Raw genomic sequence first — 16,790 nt, forward strand, 5'->3', positions numbered from 1 at the left:
AAACAACATTTCTGCCATTAACCTTACAGTATGCTAACAGGGTAATTGTAATCCTGTATTTGAATGTCAGTGTATTGCAATGTTACTACTTTGCTCTGTGTGCATAGGCTTGCAGATTGAGGACCATAAATAGGAGTCACGGAACATATGACAATAGAATGTATTATAATGTGTGTTTCTGTACATATTTTGTCCTGTTTCTGGTAACCGCAAAACTCTGCCATGTCTGTGCTGTCAAAAACTTTCCTAGCTAAAGACCTGTGTTAAATGTATGAAACATACAATATGCTTTTGATAGGTCAAGCAGAAAAACAAAAATAAACATGTCTATGCATCAAAACTTTTATTCGGATGGATACATAGACAGACCCCTTTGTGTTTATCACATGAATGGACACAATTTCCAGTATCCTTAAGCTTCATCACAGCCATACGAATTAATAATACCATTCTAATTTATTTATCTTCACACATGATGTCTCAAGTTTCTCTACCAGTTTGCTTTAAGATGATAACATTAAAAACACATTAAAAAAATATATATTTTAAGCATAAGATCTCAATTATACCAAGTGTTTAGCTAATCTCTAACTCAACATGTTGGCACTGATTCAAGATATTAAAATTAATAGTTTGTTCAAAAAAGTACATTCAGCGTTTTACTTGACTTCATGTTTATCTATTAGCATTGAGCAGTGCTTTTCAGGATGGTGTGTCTCCTCTTGTTGAGGAACAACATATCATAAGCCCACACCTGGTCCAATCCAAAACCCTCTGTGCATGTTGGTGACCAATGAGGAAATGGAAATCTGCACACAATGATCCGAGCATCATCAGGTAGCTCAGCAGATAGTTTCTCTTCCAACGTTTCCATCTTGAAAAGAAAAATAATGGTTACAAGTGAAAAATGTTATGCTATGAATAAACAGTATTTTAAAAATGTATTTAAAAACAATTTGATAAGCCCTAGAAACCTGAACAATGAGCGCCTATCAAGTAATTAGTACATATCTTTTTAATCATTATGTTCTCTGGGGAATAACTAAAATAATGATGCTGCTTTCTTCAGGTTCCCTGAAAATCATGCAAATAATATTTTTTTTATAAGTAACATAAAAAGGACATCCTAAGTGTATTTCCCACATGACAAAACAAGAATATTTCCTTGAAATGTTTCCATGAAATGCACCAAGGATTGTAAATGCTTTGTTATGGTTCCCTGACACATCCATGATCTTAATTTATTATTTATTATTTATTTATTTATAAAATATTTTACCAGGAAGTAATACATTGAGAGTTACCTCTCGTTTTCAAGTATGTCCTGGGCACAGAGTAAAACAAATAGTACATGGTTACAAGTACAGTTACATAAATGAACAGGGTATACATTATATACAAGACATTGCATGCACAGTTAAAGAAAATATATATTATGAGCGTATGAAACAGTTACAGACCAGGTTAAAATGTGAGACAGCCTTAGATTTGAAAGAACTTAAACTGGTGGTGGATGTGAGAGTCTCTGGTAGGTTGTTCCAGTTTTGGGGTGCACGGAAGGAGAAGGAGGAACGTCCGGATACTTTGTTGAGCCTTGGGACCATGAATAGTCTTTTGGAGTCTGATCTCAGGTGATAAGTGCTGCAAGTGGTAGGGGTGAGGAGCTTGTTCAGGTAGCTGGGTAGCTTGCCCATGAAGAATTTAAAGGCAAGACAGGAAAGGTGAACTTTGCGCCTAGACTCTAGTGTTGACCAATCTAGATCTTTGAGCATTTCGCAGAGATGTGTGTTGTAGTTGCATTGGAGAACAAAACAACAAATTGAATTGTAGAGGGTGTCAAGCTTGCTAAGGTGGGTTTGAGGAGCCGAGCCATATACTATGTCTCCATAGTCAATAATTGGCATTAGCATCTGCTGTGCGATACGCTTTCTGACCAGGAGACTTAGGGAGGATTTGTTCCTGTAAAGTACCCCTAGTTTGGCATAGGTCTTGGTTGTCAGGGTATCAATGTGCATCCCGAATGTTAAGTGGGAGTCAAACCATAAGCCCAGGTATTTAAAACTAGTGACAGGTGTTAGGGTGGTGTTAGCGTTGGTTCTAATCAGGAGCTCAGTCCCTGGAAGCTTTACAAATTTAGTCTTGGTCCCAAATACCATTGTTACAGTCTTGTCAGTGTTTAAAAACAGTTTGTTTTGGGAAATCCAGTTTTCGAGTCTCAAAAAGTCAGACTGAAGTATGTGTTGAAGGTCAGAGAGGCTATGGCTGTGTGCATATAGGATTGTGTCATCTGCATACATGTGTATTGAGGCTTCCTTACAAGCTGTGGGAAGATCATTAATGAACACTGAGAAGAGTAGGGGCCCCAGAACAGAGCCTTGCGGGACACCACAGGTGAACTGCATTAGGCAGTGAGGCATTTAAAGTGAGGTTTTTAAGTGATAAAAACAGTTAGACTACAGTTAATATATATATATATATAGTTAATATACTCACTTTCTTCATGCAAGACCAATAACCAATAACCTCAGCTGATATGACATGGATCTAATTGCATTCTCTTCACAGGTATGTTCCTGATGTTGAAACCCTGTGTATAAGACTGAATCTGGCCTTGTTGAATTGATATATAAGTATGTTCCTGATGTTGAAACCCTGTGTATAAGACTGAATCTGGCCTTGTTGAATTGATATATAAGTATGTTCCTGATGTTGAAACCCTATGAATAAGACTGAATCTGGCCTTGTTGAATTGATATATAAGTATGTTCCTGATGTTGAAACCCTGTGTATAAGACTGAATCTGGCCTTGTTGAATTGATATATAAGTTAGTATGTTTGAATGTAAAAAGTATTTTTTTTTTCCCCTCTTAACTCTGTGCTGTTAATTGACCAAATGGAACAAGCTGACTGATTGGGGAGGGGGAGGGTCATGTGACTGTTTTTTGTGTATAATACTAACACCTTTGCTGCATTGGGCAGGAACTGCATTAGGCAGTGAGGCAATTAAAGTGAGGTTTTTAAGTGATAAAAACAGTTAGACTACAGTTTGACTAGAGGGACTGGATCTACTGCACACTCTTTTACTCAAGACAACAAACGGTAAGCTATTCAGTTCACACTATGATCCCATGCTTGCTAACCTGCATAGTTTAACCCCCCACCCCTTTACAACTTCTTTCACTGCAGCCTCTCCCAAAACTGACTGCACAAAACACTGAAACCCTGAATTGACCCCAGCATTGCAATGCAGCAAAACACTTGAAAAGGTACAGGCCCACCCCTGCTGTTTAGTCTGCACACACTCACTCTGCTCACAACAGCTCCTTGTAGCACTTCCTACCTCTGGCATCATGAACCTGCTATGTCTTCTAACTTTTTTCTTTCTCCTGGCCTCATGGAGATGTTACTCCCTCTATCCACTACAAACTCCTCCATCCTGGCCCACACCCAACATCACCATACACCCTGGACTACTCAAAAGCCTTGCACTATCTACTGAATGTTGGTGGAGAACTCTAAAAACCAGCACACCAACCACTGCTCACTCTAATGGAAAACACCACAAATTTACAACTTGCAAACAACTACCCAAATTTCTACTCATACTATTACTCTCTCTAGCAGGTGATGTTGAAACTAACCCAGGTCCTCCCATTTCAGCTCTGTCCCATGCCCCTGAGAATTCCACCTTTAAATTCCAAAAAGGGCTATCTGTCGCCCATATAAGCATCCGGAGCCTGCTGCCCAAACTGGATGAACTAAGGGCATGGTGCCTTATGCATAAACCCAAAGCCATCGTTCTTACAGAAACATGGCTATCCTCTAAAACCCCTGATGCAAACATCGCCATTCAGGGATACTCCATTTTTAGGAGAGATAGGTCAAAGAGAGGAGGAGGGGTGTTATTTTATATTGCAGACACCTTACAATTTACACTGTTACATTGCCCACCAAGTCCACCCTCTTTTGAAACTCTAGTTGGCAAAATCTGCCTCCCCTTTTCTAAGCCCATCTTGCTTGCTGGCATCTACTGCCCCCCTAAAGCCCCTCTACAATCCTTGACTGATATCACCCAATTTCTTGCCTCCATTTCCTCTCTGAATGAGAAGAGTGAGCTGCTAGTTCTAGGGGATTTCAACTTCAATTGGCTTGACCCTAAAAACCACAAAATCCAGATACAACTCAAGTCACTTAACCTATCGCAACTCATTTCCCAACCCACACGAATAAACCTGAAGTCGCATAACCATTCCTTGCTAGACTGGATTCTCTCCTCAAACCCCAGCAGAATCCAATCCTCTGGCATCCTTCCGGACATTTTCAGTGACCATGCAATAGTGTACTGTGTAAGGAAAATTAAACCGCCCCATTCAAGCCCTAAAGTTCTCCTCACTAGAACATTTAAAAACTTTAACCCACAACAGTTTCTGGATGACCTTCCCAACTGCCCATGGCACAGAATCGATTTAATTCCCGACCCTGATTCTGCGCTCGACTATTTCCAATCCGAGTTCTTAAAACTCTGCGATACCCATGCTCCACTACGTAAAATAAGGGTACGGGGGGCCCACCTTCCATGGGTTACACCTGACCTTATAGCACTCTACCAGTTCAGGGATGCCTTGTGGAAAAGCTACAAAGTAACTGGCACTACCAAGGATCTCAATCACTACAGATGCCTGCGGAACGTGTGCACAAGGCAAACAAGGTATGCAAAAGCACAATATTACTCTGACAATCTCCACCAAAATACATCAAACCCAGCTAACTTCTGGAAGGTTATCAACAATATATTCCAGGCTCCTAACCATCAACAACCAAGTAATATCACTAAGGGGGATATTACTCTGACAAACCCCACTGACATTGCAAATGCAATCAATGATTACTTTGTGGGGTGTGCCACTAACTTATTAGCGAAACGCAGCACAAACCCCAAACCTGAATCTCATCCTGGGAGTACCCCTATAGTCCCACCCCCTCCCAACACAGCCCACAATTTTCAATTTAGCCCAGTATCTGAAGAGATTACACAAGCGCTCCTCAAACTAAAACTAAGCAGCCAATGTGGACCCGACTTACTACAATCTAGGTTCCTACGACTTGGTGCCCCAGCCATTGCCAAACCAATTGCGTCCATAGTCAACTCTATCCTGTCTGCAGGCCATATCCCTAAGACCTGGAAAACTGCCAGAGTTGTCTCAATCTTCAAAAGTGGGGACAAAAACACTGTCTCAAACTACAGGCCAATCTCACTTCTCCCAATTCTATCCAAAGTTATGGGAAAATGTGTCCACTCCCAATTAAGCGATTTCTACACCAAGACAAATTTCCCTAGCCAATTCTAGTCTGGGTTTCGTCCCAAACACTCCACCGTAACTACCCTGCTAAAAGTTTGCAATGAAATCCAGTGTGGAATGGAACGGGGACAACTCACTGGTGCAATATTTCTAGATTTTGCAAAGGCTTTTGACACAGTTGATCATGTTATCCTGCTTAACAAACTCCAGAGCTCTGGAATAGGGAAACATGCTTTAAACTGGTTTCAGTCCTACCTATCAGGAAGATCCCAACATGTGTCCATCTCAGGCTCTAACTCCAACCCCCTGGATATCACCTGTGGTGTCCCGCAAGGCTCTGTTCTGGGGCCCCTACTCTTCTCAGTGTTCATTAATGATCTTCCCACAGCTTGTAAGGAAGCCTCAATACACATGTATGCAGATGACACAATCCTGTATGCACACAGCCATAGCCTCTCTGACCTTCAACACATACTTCAGTCTGACTTTTTGAGACTCGAAAACTGGATTTCCCAAAACAAACTGTTTTTAAACACTGACAAGACTGTAACAATGGTATTTGGGACCAAGACTAAATTTGTAAAGCTTCCAGTGACTGAGCTCCTGATTAGAACCAACGCTAAAACCACCCTAACACCTGTCACTAGTTTTAAATACCTGGGCTTATGGTTTGACTCCCACTTAACATTCGGGATGCACATTGATACCCTGACAACCAAGACCTATGCCAAACTAGGGGTACTTTACAGGAACAAATCCTCCCCAAGTCTCCTGGTCAGAAAGCGTATTGCACAGCAGATGCTAATGCCAATTATTGACTATGGAGACATAGTATATGGCTCGGCTCCTCAAACCCACCTTAGCAAACTTGACACCCTCTACAATTCAATTTGTCGTTTTGTTCTCCAATGCAACTACAACACACATCACTGCGAAATGCTCAAAGAACTAGATTGGTCATCACTAGAGTCTAGGCGCAAAGTTCACCTTTCCTGTCTCACCCTCAAATACTTTCTGGGCAAGCTACCCAACTACCTGAACAAGCTCCTCACCCCTACCACATGCAGTACCTATCACCTGAGATCAGACTCCAAAAGACTATTCATGGTCCCAAGACTCAACAAAGTATCCGGACGTTCCTCCTTCTCCTTCCGTGCACCCCAAAACTGGAACAACCTACCAGAGACTCTCATATCCACCACCAGCTTAAGTTCTTTCAAATCTAAGGCTGTCTCACACTTTAATCTGGTCTGTAACTGTTTCATACGCTCATAATATATATTTTCTTTAACTGTGCATGCAATGTCTTGTATATAATGTATAGATGTTAATACTAATGATATTGACAAACAATCGATGCCAGAGTCAACCAATAGGGAATGTGTTCATTCTAAATTCAAGCCCAAATCCAGCTTTTTCCCAAAATTTGCGAAGGGTAATCACCTGGAAGTTTTCTTTCAGTTAATTACAAAGGACTTAGAAACCTTATGTAGTAATAAAACACGGTGTCATACCAATTTAACAAAAGAAGAAAAATTAGCACTAGATGAACTCTCAGAGGATACAAACATTGTGATTAAGCCAGCAGACAAGGGGGGAGGGGTGGTGATCATGGATCATGACTATTATATGTCTGAAGCTAAAAACATTCTGGGTGATACAAAAACTTATCTTAAATTATCATCCAACCCCTCCACCTTGTATAAAAAAGAATTACAGACTCTCCTGGAGGATGGAAGAAGACGGGGAGTATTGGAAGAACATGAATTTCAATTCCTAAATGTGGAGGATCCAATATTCCCCGTCTTCTATTTCTTACCAAAGATACATAAAGATCTTACACATCCCCCAGGACGCCCAATAATTTCTGGGATTGGGTCATTAACGGCCAATCTATCTGAGTTCGTAGACAGTTACCTACAGGGAATTGTTAAAAAACAAAAATCCTATCTGAAAGACACAAGTGACGTCATCCTTATGTTGAGAGAGATCCAGTGGCAGGACACCTACATCTTAGTCACCACAGATGTCACGGCTCTATACACATCAATAAGACATGATGATGGTTGCAGAGCCGTTAGACACTTTTTAGAAAAAGAAGACAAATTCCCTGAAATACAAATTGACTTTCTTGTGGAGTGTATAAAGTTCATTTTGAGTAAAAATTTCTTTTGGTTCAGTGATGTCTATTATCTGCAACTCTGTGGGACCGCCATGGGGACCAAATTCGCGCCCAGTTATGCTAATCTTTTGATGGCCATGTGGGAGGACCAATATATATGGTCTTGGCCTGGACTGGACGCGAATTTGGTCACATGGCGGAGATATATAGACGACATTATATTCGTCTGGAAAGGCACCCTGGGAGATCTAAATATGTTTTTGGAATATCTGGATATGAATGAACTAAATTTGAAGTTCACATCCACTATTAGCAGCTCTACTGTCAACTTCCTAGATCTCACTATATATTCAGAAGGCGGGTTAATTAAAACCAAAAATTATTTTAAAAATGTAGATGCCAACAACTACATACTACAATCTAGTTGCCACCCTAATAAGTGGATAACTAATATCCCGTATGGACAGTACCGTAGGTTAAAACGTAACTGTACTGATAACCACATATTTGAAGAACAATCAGAAGTACTTTCTAGGAAGTTCGCAGAGAGACATTACAAAGAAGAAGTTGTTAGACAAGCATTGGCTAAAGCTAATGATACTACCAGGGAATCTATGCTTATCCCAACCCCTAAGAAACATATTGAGAACAATACTCTACAAGTACCCTTTATTACGCAGTATAATAAAGATGCTGGCAAAATTAACACTATTTTGAATGCACATTGGTCAGTTTTAAAAAACGACCCTATTCTGGGGGAGTATCTACCCGATAGAGTAAAGATGGTTTACAAAAGAGCAAGAAACATCAAAAGCTATCTATCCCCAAGCGCTCTAAAAAACACTGCAAAGAGATGCCCAACGTGGTTAGATCCCCCTAAAGGCTTTTATGAGTGTAAAATGTGCACTGCATGTCAGCATAGTTCTAAGGTGGTTCAAAGTTTTAAATCAAATATAACAGGTAAAATGTATAATATAAAACAACACCTAAACTGTCGATCAACCTTTGTAATTTACCTGGCAGAATGCGAATGTGGTCTACAATATATTGGGAAGACCACTCGCCCGCTTAGAACACGCATATTAGAGCATCTCAGTAATATAAAAAGGAAACTCACAACTCACAGTGTTTCCAATCATTTTTTAATAGCCCATAATTCTAACCCCGCCAGTTTTACTTTTAAGGCTATAGAACAGGTGATGCCTCACTGGAGAGGGGGTAATAGAGACTTATCTTTGATAAAAAGAGAATCCTTTTGGATGTATGAATTGAAAACCATTGCCCCATTAGGATTGAATCTTGATTTTGACATTAAACCTTTTTTGTAATCCTGTCATGTAATCCATTCTAATTTTGCTTTTATATCTCCCTATTAGAATGCCTCTTGTACCTCAGCAATCTTGATGAACAATTAGTCAGTCAAATGTATTAGTATATTTCTTGTTGTGTTTATTAAATGTTTTTTATTATATATATATTTTTATTATATATATATATTTTTTAATATTGTTGCATGTATTAATAAATTTCTGCATTTTTGGAGTCACACATATGTCTTGATGTGTGACTATGAATTTAATTACACGTATTATCTCTTAATTGATATACCTATGTTATAGCCAGCACCCGATTATCTAATTAGTATAAACCAATGGGTCTGTAGCACAGCGTATATAAGTCCACCAGAACCAGTCAGCAAATCACTCCTGAAGAAACCGAATGCGGAGAAACGCGTAGAGTGACGCTGACCAGACCAGACCAGAGAGATTCCTAAGCGAGTGGAGCCCCTGCAGGCTGATGACGTCAGTTCCGGTTTCCGGATCCGGTGAGACGCACCGGTGACACGCACGCCGATATACAGGGGAGGCAGAGAGCACACGCTTCGTTTGCCGAGATCCAGATCGCAGGATCTAAATGCTTTTTTAAATCTACTACCATGTGAGTGTATCCCTTACCACTTACCTGCTTTTATAAATTGTCCTTCCAGTCTGCACTATGTCCGTTTCTTTTTATATATAAGGTCTCCAGAAGCTCCTGGTGTTAATCATCCTTGGTGGGCTGAGATTTAAAGATACCTTTTTGTGAACAGCACTCACTATATGTTTGTGAGTATTTTGCACACAGACCTTTATCAATATATTAACTCACGAATTATCACGTGTACTGCACCATCAGACTTTTTTTCTGTTTTCCATGGCTTGCGCTTCCCGATGACTTACACCACTTGTATATAATGTATACCTTGTTCATTTATGTAACTGTATTTGTAACCATGTATTATTTTGTTTTACTCTGTGCCCAGGACATACTTGAAAACGAGAGGTAACTCTCAATGTATTACTTCCTGGTAAAATATTTTATAAATAAATAAATATCCAGGGGGTTGGAGTTAGAGCCTGAGATGGACACATGTTGGGATCTTCCTGATAGGTAGGACTGAAACCAGTTTAAAGCATGTTTCCCTATTCCAGAGCTCTGGAGTTTGTTAAGCAGGATAGAATGATCGACTGTGTCAAAAGCCTTTGCAAAATCTAGGAATACTGCACCAGTGAGTTGTCCCCGTTCCATTCCACACTGGATTTCATTGCAAACTTTTAGCAGGGTAGTTACGGTGGAGTGTTTGGGGCGAAATCCAGATTGGAATTGGCTAGGGAAATTTGTCTTGGTGTAGAAATCGCTTAATTGGGAGTGGACACATTTTCCCATGACTTTGGATAGAATTGGGAGAAGTGAGATTGGCCTGTAGTTTGAGACAGTGTTTTTGTCCCCACTTTTGAAGATTGGGACAACTCTGGCAGTTTTCCAGGTCTTAGGGATATGGCCTGCAGACAGGATAGAGTTGACTATGGACGCAATTGGTTTGGCAATGGCTGGGGCACCAAGTCGTAGCAACCTAGATTGTAGTAAGTCGGGTCCACATTGGCTGCTTAGTTTTAGTTTGAGGAGCGCTTGTATAATCTCCTCTTCAGATACTGGGCCAAATTGAAAATTGTGGGCAGTGTTGGGAGGGGGTGGGACTGTAGGGATACTCCCAGGATGAGATTCATGTTTGGGGTTTGTGCTGCGTTTCGCTAATAAGTTAGTGGCACACCCCACAAAGTAATCATTGAATGCATTTGCGATGTCAGTGGGGTTTGTCAGAGTAATATCCCCCTTAGTGATATTACTTGGTTGTTGATCGTTAGGAGGCTGGAATATATGGTTGATAACCTTCCAGAAGTTAGCTGGGTTTGATATATTCTGGTGGAGATTGTCAGAGTAATATTGTGCTTTTGCAAGCCTTGTTTGCCTTGTGCACATGTTCCGCATGCATCTGTAGTGATTGAGATCCTTGGTAGTGCCAGTTACTTTGTAGCTTTTCCACAAGGCATCCCTGAACTGGTAGAGTGCTATAAGGTCAGGTGTAACCCATGGAAGGTGGGCCCCCCGTACCCTTATTTTGCGTAGTGGAGCATGGGTATCGCAGAGTTTTAAGAACTCGGATTGGAAATAGTCGAGCGCAGAATCAGGGTCGGGAATTAAATCGATTCTGTGCCATGGGCAGTTGGGAAGGTCATCCAGAAACTGTTGTGGGTTAAAGTTTTTAAATGTTCTAGTGAGGAGAACTTTAGGGCTTGAATGGGGCGGTTTAATTTTCCTTACACAGTACTGTACACTATTGCATAGTCACTGAAAATGTCCGGAAGGATGCCAGAGGATTGGATTCTGCTGGGGTTTGAGGAGAGAATCCAGTCTAGCAAGGAATGGTTATGCGATTTCAGGTTTATCCGTGTGGGTTGGGAAATGAGTTGCGATAGGTTAAGTGACTTGAGTTGTATCTGGATAGATTAATAGATTTATCTCAAATTGATGAACACATAGACCTTGTCTAAAATGTACAGGCAATATTCCATTATATCATTTAGCATTCAATGATGAATCTAAAGCAGTTTTGGGCCATATTTGCAAAGCAGTACTGTATGCTGCCAAAAGACACATTCTGGTGCTGGAAAACACCTTTACAGACCATTTAAGTCAATAGGCTGTAAGGTGTCTTCCAGCACTGGAAAGGTAAATCTGGGCTTATACAGTATGTTGGAGCAAATGCAAAACCCTTGGGTAGTCAGCACACACAAAAAATGATTGATTGGCTGACCTTAATTCAGCAATGGCAACCTTTGTCATGTTTGTGACAGACCTCCGTGTAAGGGTGTAAAGCCAAATAACATGAAGGCCCATATTTACTTAACAGTCTTCTCCCATAATACACCACCAAGTGGGGGAAGACACTTTAAAGCCCTTTCAAGTAAATAGGCTGTAAGGTGTCTTTCAGCGCCAGAAGATATCTTATGGCAGAAGACTGGTCAGTTAAATGAGCTTGTATGATTTAAGCCAACCATTGGCCCGATCTAACACTCACAGAATTCATCATTATCTACAGAATTCTATAAAATGACTAACATATAGTAAATACTTAATACATGGAATTCTAAGAACTATAGAAGGCCAGAGAGCTACAGATAGTTTGATTAAATCAGAACCTAAAAATCCTACCAGGTGTATTTTTTCTTTCTCAATTTTGATAATGTAGTTCTCAACAACCTATTGGAGTTGAGTTAGTACAATAAAGGCATAATGATAACTGTATGAAATGTGCGTGCTTTACACAGCTAAATAAAAATAAGTACTAAAAACATACATAATTTAACTGTAATAAATTAGAGTTTATGGTCCCCTGACCGGCAGGCAGAAAAAAACAAAAAACATAGAGGGTAAGTTGAACCTGACGGTCTCCTGTAAAGAATCATCCCAATTAATGATACCAGCATTTTTGCTTGCTTAAAATGGGTGCAAATTGGAAGCTGCCAACGAGACATCAATAATGACCTATGAGGTCATGATTCCTATCTCACGGACAAGAAGCTGCCCAGCGGCTATCTTAGAACAGAGTATATGTCTTCTTCATAAATTAGTTGAGTCTGAAAGCAGTTATACAAGAGATACATTTTGAAATGTAAAAAAACAAAAAGAGGAATAGTAAAAAGACAGTCATGTTGAGGGCGATGAAGGTATAGCAGACCCCTTAAAAAAAAATTTGGTCAGTCTTAACAGCTGAAGGTCAAGAAGGCAGGCTACAATTAGGAATATAAATAGAAAGGAGATGGAAACAAGTCCATATACAGGATAAAGTGCTACCGGAACTTTCTAAACTGAAAGTGGACAAAATCGATGGAGCAGACGGGATACATCCAAGCATAATAATATAACTTGGGGTTGTGTGGGTAACACCATTGACATGACCAGTGGTCAACAAATTACCAAAAAATCTACTCGCCACCTAGAGCCGCCCCCAACCTGCCCTAGTCCTGACCCCAACCCTGCCCTAGTCCCGCCCCGCTTTAAAAAAATCAAATAAAATAAATTGAATAAATTCCTGGTAAAAACAACATTAGTTTTTGACATAAGTTTATTTATTGTATTATATTATACTACAATTAGTCCTTGTTACGTGTGTGTATGTGTGTGTGTGTGTGTGTGTGTATATGTGTATGTGTGATCTTACCTGATCCGCAGTCCAGGTACCTCATTCCCGCAATGTTATATGTTGGAGGTGAGGTGTTTCTTACCTGTCTTCTGGGTTAGGGGGGATTCCGATGTCTCCTGTGTGAAGCTTGAGTCAGATCTGGAAGTAAGCAGTATAGGTTATTTCGGTGTAGGTATAGGGCAGTTAAGATATATAGGGTAAGTAAGATATCCAGGTCCAGAGTGTGAGAGAGAGACAGAGAGTGGGTGAGAGAGAGAGAGTGACACACAGAGAGATAGAGCGACACAGAGAGAGAGTGACACAGAGAGAGAGAGAGAGGGCAACACACAGAGAGAGAGAGCGACACACAGAGAGAGAGTGACACAGAGAGAGAGAGAGAGGGCAACACACAGAGAGAGAGAGCGACACACAGAGAGAGAGCGACACACAGAGAGAGCGACACACAGAGAGAGCGACACACAGAGAGAGCGACACAGAGAGAGAGAGAGAGCGACACACAGAGAGAGAGAGAGTGACACAGAGAGAGAGAGAGAGGGCAACACACAGAGAGAGAGAGCGACACACAGAGAGAGAGAGCGACACACAGAGAGAGCGACACACAGAGAAAGCGACACAGAGAGAGAGAGAGAGCGACACACAGAGAGAGAGAGAGAGAGCGACACAGAGAGAGAGAGAGAGAGACACAGAGAGAGAGAGAGCGACACACAGAGAGAGAGAGCGACACACACACATAGAGAGCGACACACACACACAGAGAGAGCGACACACACACATAGAGAGAGCGACACACACACACACACAGAGAGCGACACACACACAGAGAGAGAGCGACACACACAGAGAGGGTGAGAGAGAGAGAGACCAAGTCAGTCATCCTACTCACACACACACTCACACACGCACACACTGACACACACTGACAGACACACTGACAGACAGACACACACACACACACACACACTCTCTCTCTCTGACAGACACACACACACACACTGACAGACACACACACACACACACACACACACACTGACAGACACACACACACACACACACACACACACACACACACACACACACACACACACACACACACACACACACACACACACACACACACACACTCTGACAGACATATACACTAACAGACACACAGACACACACACAGACAAACACACACACTCTGACAGACACACACACACGCACACACACACACACACACACACACACACACACACACACACACACACACACACACACACACTGACAGACACACACACTCTGACAGACACATACACACACTGACAGACACACACACACTCTGACAGAGACATACACACACTCACTCTCTGACAGACACACAGACAGACACACACACACACACACACACACACACTCTGACAGACACATACACACACTGACAGACACACACACACACACACACACACACTCTGACACACACACACACACACACACACACACACACACACACACACTGACACTCTGACAGACACACACACACACACACACACACACACACACACACACACACACACACACACACACACTCTGACAGACATACAGACACACTGACAGACACACACACACACTCTGACACACATACACACACACTCTTACAGACACATACACACACGCACACACTGACAGACACAAACACACACACTGACAGACAGACACACACACCCACCCACACACACACACTGACAGACACATACACACACACTCTGACAGACACATACACACACACTCTGACAGACACACACACTGACAGACACCCACACACACACCCACCGACACACTGACAGACACACACACTACCAGAAACGGCGCCGGGAGTCCCGCTCACCATCGGAGGTATGTTGGAGTCATCTGGAGCTTGCGGGAGACATCGGAGGTTTGAGGGGCTGCGGGGGTTTGCGGGAGACATTGGAGGTTTGAGGGGCCCAGTGGGGGCGTACATCGGCCAATGGGGTTATGCGGGGGCCTGCGGCGGCAATTGAGGGTATGCGGCAACCATTGGGGGTATGTGGGGGCCATTGGGGGTAAGCGGGGGGGCATTGGGAGGTATGCGGGGGCCTGTAGCGGTAATTGGGGGTATGTGGCGACCATTGGGGGTATGTATGGGCCATTGGGGGTAAGCGGAGGGCATTGGGAGGTATGCGGGGGCCATTGGGGGTTAGCGGGGGGCATTGGGAGGTATGCGGGGGCCATTGTGGATATGCGGGGGCCATTGGGGATATGCGGGGGCCATTGGGGATATGAGGGGGCCTGCGTGGGCATACGGCGGCCAATGGGGGTATGCAGGGGCCTGCGGCAGCAATTGGGGGTATGCGGCGACCATTGGGTGTATGTGGGGGCCTGCGGGGGCAAGCGGGGGGCATTGGGAGGTATGCGAGGGCCATTGGGGGTAAGCGGGGGGCATTGGGAGGTATGCAGGGGCCTGTGGGGGCATAAGGCGGCCAATGGGGGTATGTGGGGGCCTGCGGCGGCAATTGGGGGTATGCGGCGACCATTGGGGGTATGTGGGGGCCTGCGGGGCCATTGGGGGTAAGCGGGGGGCATTGGAGGTATGCGAGGGCCATTGGGGGTAAGCAGGGGGCACTGGGAGGTATGCGGGGGCCATTGGGGATATGCGGGGGCCTGCGGAGGCACTCTCTGGCTGCTACGGGGAGGAGAAACGTGCTCAGAGAGGCGGGGGAGGAGGGAGGGCACTGCTCAGGGAGCTGGAGGCGGGGTAAGCTCCTGCAGCAACATGAACCCGTCTCCGGCTTTTTTTTTTTTCCCTCCACCGCGAGCGGTGGAAATTAAACAGCAGCGCGAGCAGGGAAAAAAAAAAAAAAAACGTGTCCTGCTTGGGCCAATAGGAGCTCTCCACTGTGTTAAATCCACTCGCCCGGGGCATGCAGATGTATAGGTTTGTCGAACACTGGACATGACCATGTAACCATGGTCATCCAAACAGGTGCCTTGCACCTAAGAAAGCCTAGATTTTCCCCCCAGACCCACAGTAAGTGTATTTTTAACTGTTTCTTGTGTATTTCTTCTTGTTGTACGTGGGTTTACCAAAATAAACGCAATTTGTTTTTACCATCTTGTTATGCCTAATAAATGATCCCGGTAATCAAAAATGGTGTAAAAAGTACCTGGTCTCCCGTGACATCTATGCAGTATGAATTTACTACAGTAGGTGTAGATCATGTCCAACAAACGTCATTTATTAAGGAAATATTGAGGTAAAGGTCCCCTCAATTAACAAGTGCTGCAGAGCGTAGTATCCACTTAAATAATGAATTGCTGCATCCGGGTAACATAATGTTATAATGAAATGCTGTGTGGAGCTATGTAGATTAACCCCTAGTTGGGACATGGTCCGGCAGGAATGTGAAGGGTTGTCTGGGGGAAGTCCTGAGACCCACCCAGACCCCATACATGAATCAGGCAACTTAATGAACCAGTACACCTGGGGAAGCTCCCACTTAAGAGATAGTAACGAAGTATCACATATGTCCTTACTTCATCCGGGTTTGTGTGCTCCACGCTGTATGCAGACACAAGAAGAAATCACCACCGCCGAGGAGGAGAGTGAATCAGCGGGCACGACATCGCAGCAAAAATGGCAAAGGCTGGACTGAGCTATATAAAGTCTTTATTAAAGCATGGATTTAAAAAACAAGAGGAGGGGTAACAGCCCCCCGCGCCTCTAACGCGTTTCACCCGCTATGGGTTTTCTCTTTGATTCACTCTCCTCCTCGGCAGTGGTGATTTCTTCTAACGTCATTTATTATTTAACATGAGGGTGGAGCAGTAGATGTAGCTCACCTAGATT

General features: G+C 43.0%; 1 protein-coding gene across 4 annotated transcripts in view; it reads right to left on the bottom strand.

Annotated features, from left to right (window-relative positions):
* Positions 1 to 309: 309 nt before the first annotated feature.
* LOC142489184 (adenine nucleotide translocase lysine N-methyltransferase-like) overlaps positions 310 to 16,790 on the bottom strand; it is a 60,203-nt gene continuing 43,722 nt past the window's right edge. For 2 of the 4 annotated variants that reach the window (XM_075589558.1, XM_075589548.1), the window contains exon 5: positions 310 to 874. In XM_075589558.1, coding sequence (XP_075445673.1) covers positions 683 to 874 — 192 coding nt within the window. In that variant the 3' untranslated portion in view covers positions 310 to 682. The remainder of the gene's footprint in view (positions 875 to 16,790) is intronic. The other 2 variants (XM_075589540.1, XM_075589532.1) reach the window with 1 other exon arrangement.

The sequence above is a fragment of the Ascaphus truei genome, chromosome 1 (assembly GCF_040206685.1).
Source record: "Ascaphus truei isolate aAscTru1 chromosome 1, aAscTru1.hap1, whole genome shotgun sequence".
NCBI classification, from domain to species: Eukaryota; Metazoa; Chordata; class Amphibia; order Anura; family Ascaphidae; genus Ascaphus; species Ascaphus truei.